This window comes from Musa acuminata, chromosome BXJ2-8 (genome assembly GCF_036884655.1).
Source record: "Musa acuminata AAA Group cultivar baxijiao chromosome BXJ2-8, Cavendish_Baxijiao_AAA, whole genome shotgun sequence".
Taxonomy (NCBI): domain Eukaryota; kingdom Viridiplantae; phylum Streptophyta; class Magnoliopsida; order Zingiberales; family Musaceae; genus Musa; species Musa acuminata.
In genome coordinates this window covers 2,287,909-2,302,395 of record NC_088345.1, presented here as the reverse complement: position 1 = coordinate 2,302,395, position 14,487 = coordinate 2,287,909, and the positions used below count along the sequence as shown (strand labels likewise).

Below are 14,487 nucleotides of genomic sequence, written 5' to 3'. Positions count from 1 at the left end.
CGCCTCCTCCTCATAAAGCTCTTAAAGACTTTTTGTTTGGAAGCGCTCGGAGGAGATGATGAAATAGGAAACAGCATGGGAAGAAAAAATTAACGATATAATAATAATAATCCTTTGCTTCGTGGAATATAAGTTCGGAATTGCGTAAATATAACGATATAATAATCCTTTATCAGCAATTGTCGATCCAAAATCAACCGTCGATCCACCTTAAAAGAACCCACTAGTAAGCACCCGATTACTAAGGACATGACGATCAGCTTCATATATGGAATTTAATGTGTTATAGAACTATTCAAACAATTTATGATATATTTTCGATGTTCTCGTTAAAGCCTTTTAATACTATAATTTTAATTGTTATCTGAATACAATAGAAGAGTTCAAGTTTTTAGCCTAATCTTTCGATTCTATCAATTGATAGTCATCTTGATTATCTTTGACTCGAATAAATCTCTTAAAATATATATATAACCTAAGAAAATATAAAACAAATAATATATATATATATATATGTATATATATATATATGGGAGTTGATCAGTCTTATTCTCTTAATTCAGTTTTTGACTTTATTTTTTTCATTGATAAAAAAATACTCTTAATTCAGTTTTTGACTTTATTTTTTTCATTGATAAAAAAAATACACTAATTAATTAATAAAATTAAAATTAAAATCATTTTAATAATAATTAAAATTTTAATGAATTATTTATCGAACAATGAAATATAAATTCTAAAACTACAATATCATAAAATTGAACTTAAAGCATGAATATCATGAAATTTATATAGATTCAATCAGGAACAACATAGATTAAATATTAGAAACTATGCACGAATAACAAAATTGTTAATATTAGGAATCATGCGTTAACAATGCAATTCTAGTTCTACAAATTATAAACAAAAAAAAAAATCAAGAATAACAAAAAACTAACAAGGGAGAGACAATGAACAAACCTCTCTCTCCAAAATAAAATCTTCCTCCGTTGATAAACGAGAAAAGGTCTGTTCTTGTCGTTAAATAGGAGAGAACAAAAAGGTTCCTTTTAAGAAAACAAATAATTTAATTTCAGAATTAATTAATTATTATTTTTAATTTACTCCTAACTTGTCTGCACTAATATAGCTATATATTTCAATTGATAGCACATGAAAGGAAATATATTAATTAATTAAGGCAAAACCCTAATGGTAGAAATTTAAGTTTGCAAAATGAATTAAAATAAAATATTAAGGGGTCACAACAAAATATATATATATATATATAATCATTGTAAGCCGGTTGTTGTTAGATAATGAATGAAACAGAGCTCGAGACTCTTCTTCCATGACCGGACCTCCTGTGGAACTTTATAGACTCCTCTCTTCCATGGCCACCACCTGTGGAATCGAAGCCAATTAGTAAGACTTTGGATACCTTCTACCTATGATTCATGGGGTGCACGAAAAGCTGTTTTCAGTCCAAATCATGTCGTTCCATGCCCCGACATTTGCAGCTCAAATCATGACCGAGAACTTTGTGGCTTATTTTGCAGCACAAGCATCAAAACAACAAACACATGGTCTGCAGCTCCTGACCGTGAGACGTTCCGTTCCTCCATGTGATTGTGTCTGTCCTGCGTCTTCTCAAACCAAACACATCACGTTCACTTGTTATCTCTGCTCGACCCATTGGAACCTGCAAAAGATTTACTAGCAAAAAAAGAATGATGGACAATCTCAGCTGGAGCTGCAGGGAATAATACTGTGCAACGGGCTTCGAGAGCTTGTTGTCTTCTGCTGTGTATGTTTGCCTGCCATGCAAGTAATTTTCCCACAGGCGGCGATCAGTTGATGCTGCACTGGACTGCAAGTTGATAGAAAGAGAGAGGGAAAAGTAAAACTAGAAGAAGATAATGTGTTTGTCATTGTTACGAACACCTGCCAGGAGATAAAAAGGAACTCCACAAACAGGATCTAACCTTTGACACCTTAGTCAACCTCATGCAACGAAAAAAAGGACTGACATTGCTTACGACCCCATGGAGTAGGCAAAACCTCGTTATTCCACATCATTGTGCCTGCCAATATGATACCAATGCTTGCAGGTATCAGTTTGGTGGTTGATTCTTTCTTTGTCTATTATCTTGATGGATGCCCAGGAAGCACAACGCAGTGCGCGAGGTGAAGGTCATGTACATCAGATCTGATCTCTTGTAACCACTGCTAATGTAATGTCCCTGTGGAAGTTCCTACAGCATCAGGCATTCACTCGCAAGGGATACTAGAATACAATCCTGTAAGAAAAGCATACATATTTCTGAAAAGATCTTACATGTAGAGTCAAAGATGAGCTTTCTTGTGTTGGCTCAATAAAACTTCGTTAAGGAACATCATTGCTCACAAAAAGCTTCATATGTGATGCACAAGCAGGACAACCACATCCAACATATTTGAATGATTCATTAGTTGTCTCAAAAATAGTTGTATAACGAAAGACCTCACGACAACACTCTCGATTATTAGGTATTCTACTTGTCCCCTCGGCCGAACATCCCTCCCATTCCACCCATATCTTTGGATCCCATTTGCTTCATCAAGCTCTGTAGACCACCCATGCCGCCAATCTGCTTCAGCATTTGAGGAGGTAGGACCTTGCTCATCTGCTGCGCATTCATATTCCGAGACAGCGCACTCATTTCACCTTTCTTGGGGATCTTGAGCCCCTTCATCTTGCTCCAAATCTTCGCTAGACGCTTGTATTCCTCCAGCATTTCTGTGACGTCCCTGACTGACCTGCCTGAACCCCTCGCAATCCGCATTATACGGGACTCATTCATCAATTTAGGATTTGTACTGTCCAGCTCTGGATTCCAGAAAAAAGGCAATTCGACTATATCATCCGACTACATTAAAATCTTTCCAGCAGTGGATAAAATTAAGGGACACGTTACCTGCATTCGTCATGGAATCCATCATCGTCATATAACGCTTGATTTTTGCTTGACTTTCCTTTTCATGACCTTTAGGCATCAATTCTGCACTAAATCCAGGTAGCATAGAGAACACCTGCATGCAATATCACGTTCATCATTAAATGATAAAAAATATATGTAAAAAAAAAGGCATATAGTGAAATAGGAAGGTACAACAAAACAACTGCTGAGCTGCAAAAAACAGTCCAATGCAAGAAAATATAATGACACAATGAAACAGAATAGTTAATCTTAACTAGTCAAGCTTAAAAAGTTGAATCAAATCTTATGACATGTAGAAGCTACAGTGCCAAAGGTAAATTCTAATTTTGGTCAATCATAAAGCAAGTAGTAAATGGCTGTTGTTTAAAATGGTAAAAATATACTAGATGGAAGGCAACTCAACTATTCAAAACAAAAATAACAACCTGGCCTATAGGACCCATTTTGAGAATGTTTTGAAACTGTTCATACATCAGTCGCAAAGTAAAACTTCCTTCAGAAAGCTTCTGTAAAAGCTCAGGTTGTTGATCGGTGGGTACAACTTCATGAATTTTATCCATGAAACCAGACCAGTCACCCATTCCTAGACAAATGGCAAAAAGAATGAACATTACTACATAATGATAGTTATAAGCAGCAAAGATTGTGTAGATGGTTATAGCAATATAGCTCACCTAAAAGACGGCTTACAAATGGTTTTACATCGAACACTTCAAACTCCTCCATGTGCTCCCCCGTTCCAATAAATATGACTGGGCTTTTAGTGGCTGCAACTCTGCAGTCAAACCAAGTAGAAATATTCATTAATTTTTAACAAAATGATGGAGCTTAAAATGTAAGTTGCTAGCTCCTAACTGAAGCCGAAGAACTGCTACAACATCTCACATAAAAGCAAAAGAGCAAGAAACCTTGATATATGACGACCATTGCAAGGGTGATACAGACACATATGAATGCAATACTCAAACAATGAAGATGATGAAACAAGAAATGAAACTGATGAATGTCAATTTGATGGGTTTTCTCCTATGTATTGTCACTTTCAGGCATCTATAAACTGACTGACATGTCTGAGAATTGAAAACATCTGAACAACTAAACGCATGCCTGCCACAGACAACAGCTGGTCCAAATATACAAGCACAATAAGAAACGTACAAACAAAACATACGTCTAGATCAGTATATCTAAATGGTAAAATTGATAGTGGCAATTATTATACTGCATGCAACAGATACAAGTCATTCAAGTACAGTAATAGAAGTGCAAACAAAACATACTTCTACATAGCTATACCTAAAGATAAACTTTAATTTCTGCCCATGTTCAATAGAACTAGTGTCACAGTTATGGTTCTACAACTACCTCTCCATCATATGTTATATGCTAGAAACAAATGCGACACTGTAAAGAGTATGGTTCAATTGTTGCATGGATGTATTTCAAAAATTTGCCCAGTGAAGGTACATCACAAAACAACCAAAGTTGCCTGCAAGAAGGTATGACATGCTCAGAAATAAAAAAATATTAGAGTTGATCTTGCAAAATTATATTTCAAACATTAATGAAATTCAAATAGACTCACGCACTAAGCGCGCCACCTCCTTTTGCATGACCATCCATTTTTGTGATAATCACAGCTCCAACTGCTACACTTTGTTTGAAGGCTTGTGCTTGGTCAAATGCTGCTTGACCAATACTGCTGTCCATGACAAATATTATAAGATCGGGTTTCTGTGAGAGAGCAAAAATTATTAATCAACTTCCATTATGCAGTAAGTCTGTAGTTGAAATATGATTGGAAAGAACAGCATATCTACCGTTGCTTCTGAGACTTGACGCATTTCTTCAAACAGAGCAGCTTCCTGTTTGTGTCGCCCACTTGTGTCCACAATAATCAAATCACGGTTTTCTTTCTTAAACGTTTCAACGCCTTCAACAGCTATTTTTACAGGATCTGATTCCATGTAACTGCAGCAGAAATTGATCAAAGTGAACATTAAAGATGTTGTCAAGGGACCTTTTCATACGGATAGAAGAATAGAAGGCTTCTTTTACTTTAATGAGAAAAAAATAACTGGTTCGAAACACAAAGAATCAAGAAGCACATTAGGCACTGCAACATGGAAAAAAGAAGAAACTGTACAAAACTAATTAGATTCACAACATACAAATAAAAGTGTGGTACAGTAGAATATTGCAGTCATAGGTCTTCAGCCAAAATCTTCACCTGTGATGCTGGATTAAATTTTTTGCCAGCTAGACTTTGTAATTATGGAGTTTGTGAACATGCTTATGAAGTAGATAAAATGTACCACATCAATAGAAAATAAATTCTATTAAATTGTATTGGCACATGTACGTTGGATTATGATGCATTTCAAGGTGACTGACTGAAAAGGGAGATAAAAGTCAGATACAGGGACAAGTATAAAAAATTAAATTAAATTAAATATTCACTACTCCAATAGGGCAAGACAAGTATGAGTGGAAGCAGGTGGGAAAATATCTGTTCAAGTATGTTTCTGTTCTAAGTGAGTTTGGATAAGCTTCCATGAATACATATCAGTCACACATCTAAATTCATCTTAGAAATTTATTATTCAAGATAACTCCAGATATAAGTATGGATTTGGGGTGAACTCTATCTGTAACCAGACATCGAAATTGTTATACAAAGTACTAAAATTACCTATACATTACTAGAAAGGGTGGTTATTTCATTGGTTTATGTCGCATCAACCATTTTGTTTTTCTAGAAACACCTTATTTTCTTGTCCTAATTCTTCATTTTCTACTTATATTTGCTTTTGATCCACCTATCCAGGAAATATAATTGATGAATTTGAGTTAGTGACTTTGGAATTTACAGCTCCACAACAACATCTTCAAAGCCGTAAGTCCCAACTATTTGAGATCGTCTACATGGATCTTTTGCTGCCAAAGCATGCAAAGGTGACGAACGAAGGCAATGGAAGAGGTTGCCATCAGTGGTAGACAAAGCTACTACAACAACAGACAAAGTTATAGTGGTGGAAGAGGTTTAGGGTTTAAACGAGTTACAGAGGCGGACGAGATGCAGCGACGGACGAGTTGCAGCGACGGCAGCTGAGCTGCAGCGGCAAATGAGATTGAACAAGGTTGCCGACGACGACTGGCAGAGCGAATAAAGGCGATAGATGTAGTTTCTTCACCTTTGTTTTCTTTTATTGGGTCGGGCGAGGGAGGGGGTTGGACTATGTCGGTTCGATTGAACCAACTTATAAGTCCAATTGAACCAACGATTGAACTCGAGTCCCAAAGTTGGCTCGGGTGCTCACCCAACGCACCTGGCGCCTGGGCTCAGGTGAGCGCCCGAGTAGTGCTTCATTGAAGCGTTGCGCCTGGGGGTTCTACAAGGTGCTCGGGCGCTTGCCTAGGCACTCGAGGCCTCGCCTCACTCGAGTGTCTAGGCGAGTGCCCGAGTGTCTTTTGAAAACACTGATCTCTCTTCATATCATTAATATTAATTATTTCACCTATCCTAACTACCGCATCCTAAGGTCTCCTAAGCACATGCACATATCATTTTAAACGATTTCTCTCATCTCATACTCTATTGAAATGATACCTAGTTGTTCACGAATAAAAGTATTATTTCCTATCTTTCCTAATAACTCCATACAACCATCTCAACACTCTCATCTTGGTAACACAAACTTTTTTGTATATATTGTTTCTTAATTGTTCAACACTTATGATCCATAAAGCATTGTTAGTCTCACAACTGTCTTATAAATTTTTTCTTTAAATCTCAAAGGTATCCGATAATCACATAAGATTGCTGATGCCCCTCGTCATTTTAACCATCATGTTTTTACTCTGAATAATATTTTCATCAATCTCTCCATCTTATTGAATAATTAATCCAAGATACCTAAAACTTTTACTTAAATGGACTTTTTGTCAATCCAACTTAATTATATTCTCCTATCTATTCTTAGAATTACTAAAATTATATTTTATATATTCAATTTTAATCCTACTTAATCTAAAACCTTAAGTTTCCAAGGTTTGACTCCACGGTTTAAGTTTATAATTAATTCCAATTAGGCTCTCATCAACAAATAACATACATTAGGGAAGTCTATCATGCAAGTGACGTGTAACTCTATAAGTTCATCCATTATCAATGTGAAAAAGTAGGGACTTAATGTGAATCCTTGATGTAATCCTATGGTAATAGGAAACTCACTAAACACTCCCCATGATTTTAACTAGTAGCTACATTATCATATATATCTTTAATAACATCAATATAATTAGTGGATACACTTTTTTTTTTCTAAAATCCACCATAATAAATCTCTAGGAATCCTATCATAGGCTTTCTCTAAGTCAACAAAAACCATTTGCAAATCCTTCTTTTTCTACCTATACTTTTTCGTTAATTGTCTTAGTAAATAAATAGCTTCTATGGCTGATCTTCTAGGCAAAAAATCAAATTGATTTTCAGATTTATTTGTTTCAAACCTTATCCTACTTTCGATAACATATCATACATATTTTTAGTAATATCAATATAATAACAAAGTGGAATTTACAGCTAACATATATAATTCATGCAGTATTCAGATCCATATCCATCCAAACAAAAATAATTATAAAGTTCAATTTCCATCTAAACATTCATATCCTTTGATAAAAAGATATTAATTTTCCAACATTTTTAATTGTCTTGCCTCTAAATGTGAGTTCATTCAAATTAAAGTTACCACTAAAGCTGAGAAAGACCAATAAAGACTTAACAAGAAACAATAAGAAAGATGTTATGGCTTTGATTTATCAAGTCCCAATACCCAGAAGAGATCTCATCTTTGAAAAAAAATCCATTTATCTAACCTTAAATAATTGGGAAGAATTAGTTGTTATTTTTGTTATTACCAATGATGATGTTATATGGAAAAAAAATCCATTTATCCAACCTTAAATAATTGGGAAGAATTAGTTGTTATTTTTGTTATTACTGATGATGATGATGTTATTTCAGGTTATCTACAACAAGTTACCACATACATTGGGAAAAGTCCATGGTCATAAGCCATAAGAGACTGACATAACAAAGATCATTAGCATTAAACAAACTCGAGGATGAGATGAGATGATATAAATTGGCAAGGAAACTAATTTGGAAAACACTTATCTACATATGGGTGCTCACTCCATAACATTGTTCAAGACTAAATTGTTTTAACTTTTAACATCATAATCTGTTCTCTTATTCACAATTTTCTCATCTTCAAGCATTAAATCTCGTATCCTAATGGTTTGACTATCTTGAGTTGACAGCATATCTTATGCAACCAGTAGAACTAGTATACCGTTTCTTTTCTGTTACTTGATCTATTGTATTGTAACCATTTTTTCACTTTGGAAACCATATCTCAACTGATTTATAAAAGCCGCAGCATAGAACCTTCATTCCTAAGCATTGTAAACTTTGAAGTTCACCATTTGATTCTGTGCTAAAAGGAAAGAGCACAATTGTTTGAAACAATGTAATCAGGCAAACTTCACATGAAAAATTCCATTACACTCCTCACTTATATGGAGACAACATGGATCAAGAATTTAATCCCCATATCATTTCACCTGTACAAGGTGAAACATTATGTTCCAATCATTTCATGCAATGCAGAATTAGCTTGTTTTGCTGATCTATAAATTAACTCTGAACAAAGCTCTCTTGACCAGGCTTTCTAAGTCAAATCACAGATCAAACCAATCTGGTTGTGAGAGATCTTAGATCTTTGATAAACTCAACATTAGGATTTCTCTGCTGGCGAGTCATGCCAAATCACCACCAGAGACAAATTTTGTCCTCTCCAGGTTTTTTTGTTCTTTTTTATGTTTGCTTTCTTTCTTGTTCTGGCAGCTTACAAACTGAGATGCAGGAAATGACATGATTAGACAGTCTGGCAGCCAACCAGCATCCCTTGCTGCTGGAGCTTCAGTCCTTAATAATGCACAACATTGTCAATTATGCTAACCATATCCAATAGATATCTCTCAACAAGTCAAACTGTAGCAAGGTTACTTGATGAAAAGATCATAACATAGTGAGACTGCAATTAAGAGGATATCTAAGTAACAGGATACCTTCCATAATAAGGAATTTTGGTTTTTGTTGCATTTTGCTTTAACTGATCAAAAGCACCAGCTCTAAATGTATCAGCACAAACTAAGGCAGGCTTCCATCCCTTCTTTTGATGATAATATGCATATTTGGTGCAAGTTGTGGTTTTTCCAGAACCTGTACATAGAAAAGAACAAGCAAAGTGAGCCAGTGAAATAAGTTATGGTATTGCAACCTACACTTGGTTGAAGAAACAAAAATGAACCGAAGACATTTCTTAATCAGAAGAATGGTAAAGACATGAGGTAAGCTTACTTTACATGCACACAATACAATTTCCACAGAAGGACTCAACTAAGGTACCACATTCATGGTACTTCGATTTAGGCATGCAATTAAAAAGAGGACGAAGACTTACTCAAGAACTTGAGCCAAGGTTTTGAATATCGTACCATATCAATGTACCAATCAGCTATCGGTATGGTACATACCGAGCTATACCAAGTTGTACCGAGCGTATTGACACATAGTACACTAAGATGTATCGATGTACCATCCATACCGGTGCTTTAATGGACCGATACATACCGCCTATACCGAGCAGTACGGTACGATATTGCAAACTATGACTTAAGCACCAATTGAGATTTTTCTCATTTCAAGTTACCTATGGGATGAGATTAAGTACATTTTGACTTGGAAGACATTGATAACTGCTCTCTCTGTTTTTCTTCACATTTTTTGGATGAGATTAAGATGATATCAGGATAACAAAATTAATGATGTTGATGATCATTGAAATTAATGGAGTCTTTGGTTATGTTACTTTTGTTATTAGATTTGACAAATTGAGTGTTCTAATGATTTATAAATAATAAAATTTATGTAATTTTGAGGTTTTGATGTTGAATCTTTTAAACATGAAATGATATGAAACTCATATTATTCAGATTTTATTCTATTCATTGTCTTTATGCTTAATTATATATATATATATATATATATGAGTGGTAAGTGCCTAGTTTTTCTCCGCCGAGCATGTAGAGCCTCAAGCATTTTGGAACCTTAGTGCATCTAGTGCCTTGACGACACTACAACTAATGATGATAAGTACCAGTATCAAATGTATATGTGTCTCAAACTACATATGCTTTTGGTTGGTCTGTTATCAGTCACGCTATTGTCATTTCTTTTAAATTTTAGATTATCCTGCCTTTTTTCTTTGCTATCTTTAAGTCTTTGAAGAAGATTAACTAACTTTCCAACATAGTTGATCATTTTGATGATACAAATGCCTATGTGGATTTCATACCTTGTAGACCTACGAACATTACCACACTGGTCTTCCCCTTCTTGGGGGTAAAAGAAGGTTTTCCAGGATCCAACATTTTGCAGAGTTCATTGAATACAGCCTGAGGAAAAGACAACAGACGATTTTATTAAACACAACATAATAAGCAAAAGGTTTGAAAAAGGGAAATCACATACCAACAAATCAAAGAATTTTTAGTGAGCTTCAAACAATATAATATTTTTAAGCAACAATGGTTTTAAGACAATCACACTCATAAGAAATAGAAGTCAAAACATCAAATTACTGATTCAGTTCAACTGCAGTGGTAAGGTGGTTCTCAAACTACAAAATAGGAGAACATTAATCTTGAGAAGGAAAAAATATAAGAAACCAAATGTTTATTACCAAGGAGGTAATAGTGTGAATGCCTCCAAAAATAGAAGAATTAAGGAGAAAATAATATAGTTATATTACTGATGTTAGAACAAGAATAATATTCTTCAAAGTAATAGCCAGCTGATCATCACAACAGAAATTCGAGAATCCACCCTCTTTCTTTCAAAGGGAAACCTCAGTTTTCAAAAGTTCCAATAATCTGTTGTGTTAAACTACCAAAGATTCCTTTAAAAATGATTTCAGTATCCCTCAAGGGAAAGCAAAATACTCCATATACTAACTAATTTCATGCCCATTAAATCATGAGAGGTTTTTGATGCTTGGCCAAATTAAATTACAGTAAACATTATGGTCATTGTATTACCATGAATCCAGGATTCACTCTCTCAACTGTTTATAAAAATTTTATTCCTGCATTCTGAAATTTGTGCTCTGCCCCTAAAATTCTCATTTCAGCAAATATGAACAGAAGCAAAGGCATGACTCATGGGAAGTATGTAGTAAAGTAAATATTCTGCAAATCAAAAGCATGAAAGAAGACGACAAAAATATGGTTCTCAATGGTAGCCAGCTGATTTTTGTAGTGGAAGACAAGAATAATCGTTTTTCTTTCAAAGCAAATTCTTTTCTTATTCGTTCTTGAGGTTGAAAAAATCAAGTGTCTTACACTACCAGATATCCTGTTGAAAATAATTATAGTACCATGCAAGACAAAAGATGATAGATACTCCATGTGCATGGTCAATAGAAACCAATAGCATTCCAATCTGACTACCTTACACCATTAAGAGATGCACAAAGTGACTAGCATTACATTTCAAATTTCCAATGACCTTTAAGTTCTATAAAAACTCGATCCCTGTTCTCCAACATTTATGCTCTTCCCTGGAAGTCCTCTAACTCAGCAATTGTAAACAAGAGCGAAGCCATATTCTCTCGAAAGTAGTCTCTACTAACCACATTTCCGACCTTATATCATCCTTCCCAATCAGGATAGAACAAATCCAGGACAACTGGCAACTAAAAAGGCATATCTTTTATGAATTGGATTAAGAATAAGATTTTCACCATGATTACGGTACCATGTCATCACAATTAACAAACCAGTTAGAACCTAAGTCATATAACCCAAATCCTCTCAGTCATCCCCATGGACCTGCATCAATGGGCAAAACCCTACAGCATTTCATATACCCTCCTTTGCATTTTAGGGATATCTTTTTCACTCTACCATCCCACAAATCCCAATGAAAACATAGCAGCACGAAAAGGATCCGAACTCTGTTATTACAATTAAGGAATCAGAGAAAGAATTTACTTTCAAATTTTCCAAATGAATCAAACCGTGATCCCTTGAAATCAAATCCAAAATCTATGAACACTAGACCCCTTTGCACTAATAAATTATAAATGTCAGATATTTTCGCGTCATCAACAAAGTAAGAAGCAAGAACAAACGCGTTTGAAACCCTCGCTAACCAATTCAATCCCAACAAAAAGCCGAAAGTGACTTGATCCAATCGAATCAAGAGACCGATGGAGGGACGACCTGTTGAATGATGCGGCGCTTGTTGTGGCCGGCGGCGAGGTCGTCAAGATTGACGATGCGCTTGATGTTGGCCTGCATGTCCCGGACCAGCTTGAACTGGACGTCGGACTGCAGCAGCGCGCGCGAGATCTCGTTCAGGCATTCGCTGAGCACCTTCTCATCGATAATGGTGGCGTTGCTCATCTGCTGCAACGCCCGGGCGATGCTCCCGCCGAGCTGTGCGAGCACCATCTTCGCGCCGATCCGCCTCCGCCTGCTTCCTCGATTTAGGGTTAGGGATTGGATGAGAATTGGGCTGAGAAGAGAAAAACGCCTCGAGAGGAACAAGAAAAGGGATCGGAATACCCGAAACTTTTACGAAAGGAAACCCTAAATTTATACGATTTTAAACGACGCCTTACGAGGATTGCGATAATCTTTGTGCTTTACTTTTTGGTCCTTTTCTTTACTATTATATAGATAACACCCCTCAAGTCAGATCGCAAACGCTTATTGTTCTTGTTTTGTTATATAGACCGGAAATATGAGTCAAAGAGGAAAGAATCGAGTCAATAGTAGGTTAAATGGAGGAAATCTATCAAAAAATAAAATCATGATTAATAAAATATTAAATAATTAAAAACTATATAGGAGAGGCGAAAGGGAGGCGAGGATGATAAAAGATGATAGAGCAAGAGGCCATGGGCAATTTCTTCCTTTAGGAAACAAGAGGTGCTCTAAATGAATAAATAAAAAAATAAAATTAATTTTTTTAGAAATTATCCTTATTGGCATTGAGATCTATTAATTAGATTTGTTGTATTGACGTCACTCAATTAGCGAGTGATGATAGTCTAAAACTAACCCATGTTACATGGTGGCTAGATATGTGGCCACACACATGATGATAGAGGATCTAACCCTTCGTACTAATTCTTATTCAACCAAAAGATTCAAGAGGAGCCTATTCCCACTAGCTTTTGATTGTACATCTTGCAATCATTTAATGACGGTATAAGCTTAACTAAACACATTGTGACCTTCCATGGTATTGTACGACACATCGGATGTCTTAATGTGTGACATCTTCTTTACCACACTATGAGGCTTGATACGAGAGTGATATGCCCAATGAATGTGAGGCACTTTGGTAAGTTCCTTCGGTGATATTACAATTAAGGAATCAGAGAAAGAATTTATTTTATTAATAAAGCCACTTTGGTAAGTTCCTTCAGCCAATTTATCGTGAGCTTGGTCCAAATTACCTAAGTTGTGAGGCATTTTTGTGTTATCTGTCAATAAATGGTCCTTAATTATGACCGCACTCAAGTCTCAAAAGATTTATAAAAGAGTAAATTGATTAGTTCAAAAGCGAACGATGAATAAGCCCCGACATCTCGTGAAAAGAACAACTTTACAAACAATTAAATAAACACTTAGTATACAAAAGAGAAAATAGAGAGAAAAAAAAGGATTGAGGCAAACGAAGACGTAAGTCCACAAATGATTACTCATCGGGTGTCGAGCATATCGGCAAGTTCTCATAGGCTTAACGTGCAAACTTGTGAATTCAATCAATACCCAATACTATCCCAAACCCTCATTCAGCTATGTGCCATCCTCGGGGTTCTAGTGTCCTGAGATGATTGATGCTTTTCTTTACACTATAGCCTATAGAAAATAAGTAATTACATGTGAAAACTAGGTCATTTTGAGGTAATTTTACATATTCTAGTGAGTAATCGCTTTATAACTTACAAATTATTTCTACTTATAGTTTTCAAGCAAAGTACACAAAACTAAAATAAAACACATTGCCCAAACATATGTACAAGCAAATAAAAACGATGAATGGTCCATTGACGAAGGTGTTGCGAGTGTACAATGACTGTTCATAACGAATTAGCTAAGGAGTTTGAACAACCTTTTGTTATAAATATGTGTCTTAAATGCATATGGGAGAAAGAGACACTCCTAAATTCATCATTTGATTCATAAATGATATATACGACATAGTAGACGCCCATCATAAATGAGATTTTGGATGAATTTGCTAGTCATAGGTGTCCAGCAAGCCAATCACGTGAGTGATGACACGTGTGACTTGATACAGAATCTTTTTTTGCTTATTATATTTTGGCGTATATCACTTTATAACTATTGCATAAATGCATATATATATATATATATA

The 14,487-nt window shown here is 35.4% G+C and overlaps 1 protein-coding gene across 1 annotated transcript; it reads right to left on the bottom strand.

Moving 5' to 3' along the window:
- Nucleotides 1–2,285: 2,285 nt before the first annotated feature.
- Nucleotides 2,286–12,693, bottom strand: LOC135618629 (signal recognition particle subunit SRP54 2). Its single transcript, XM_065119665.1, has 9 exons — nt 12,318–12,693; nt 10,391–10,490; nt 9,102–9,255; nt 4,784–4,934; nt 4,549–4,697; nt 3,638–3,738; nt 3,389–3,546; nt 2,940–3,054; nt 2,286–2,851 (listed from the first exon to the last, which is right to left on the bottom strand). Exons 1-9 carry the CDS (start codon nt 12,546–12,548, stop codon nt 2,517–2,519), a joined length of 1,494 nt encoding a protein of 497 aa, XP_064975737.1. The 5' UTR covers nt 12,549–12,693; the 3' UTR covers nt 2,286–2,516.
- Between the last annotated feature and the right edge of the window lie 1,794 nt (nt 12,694–14,487).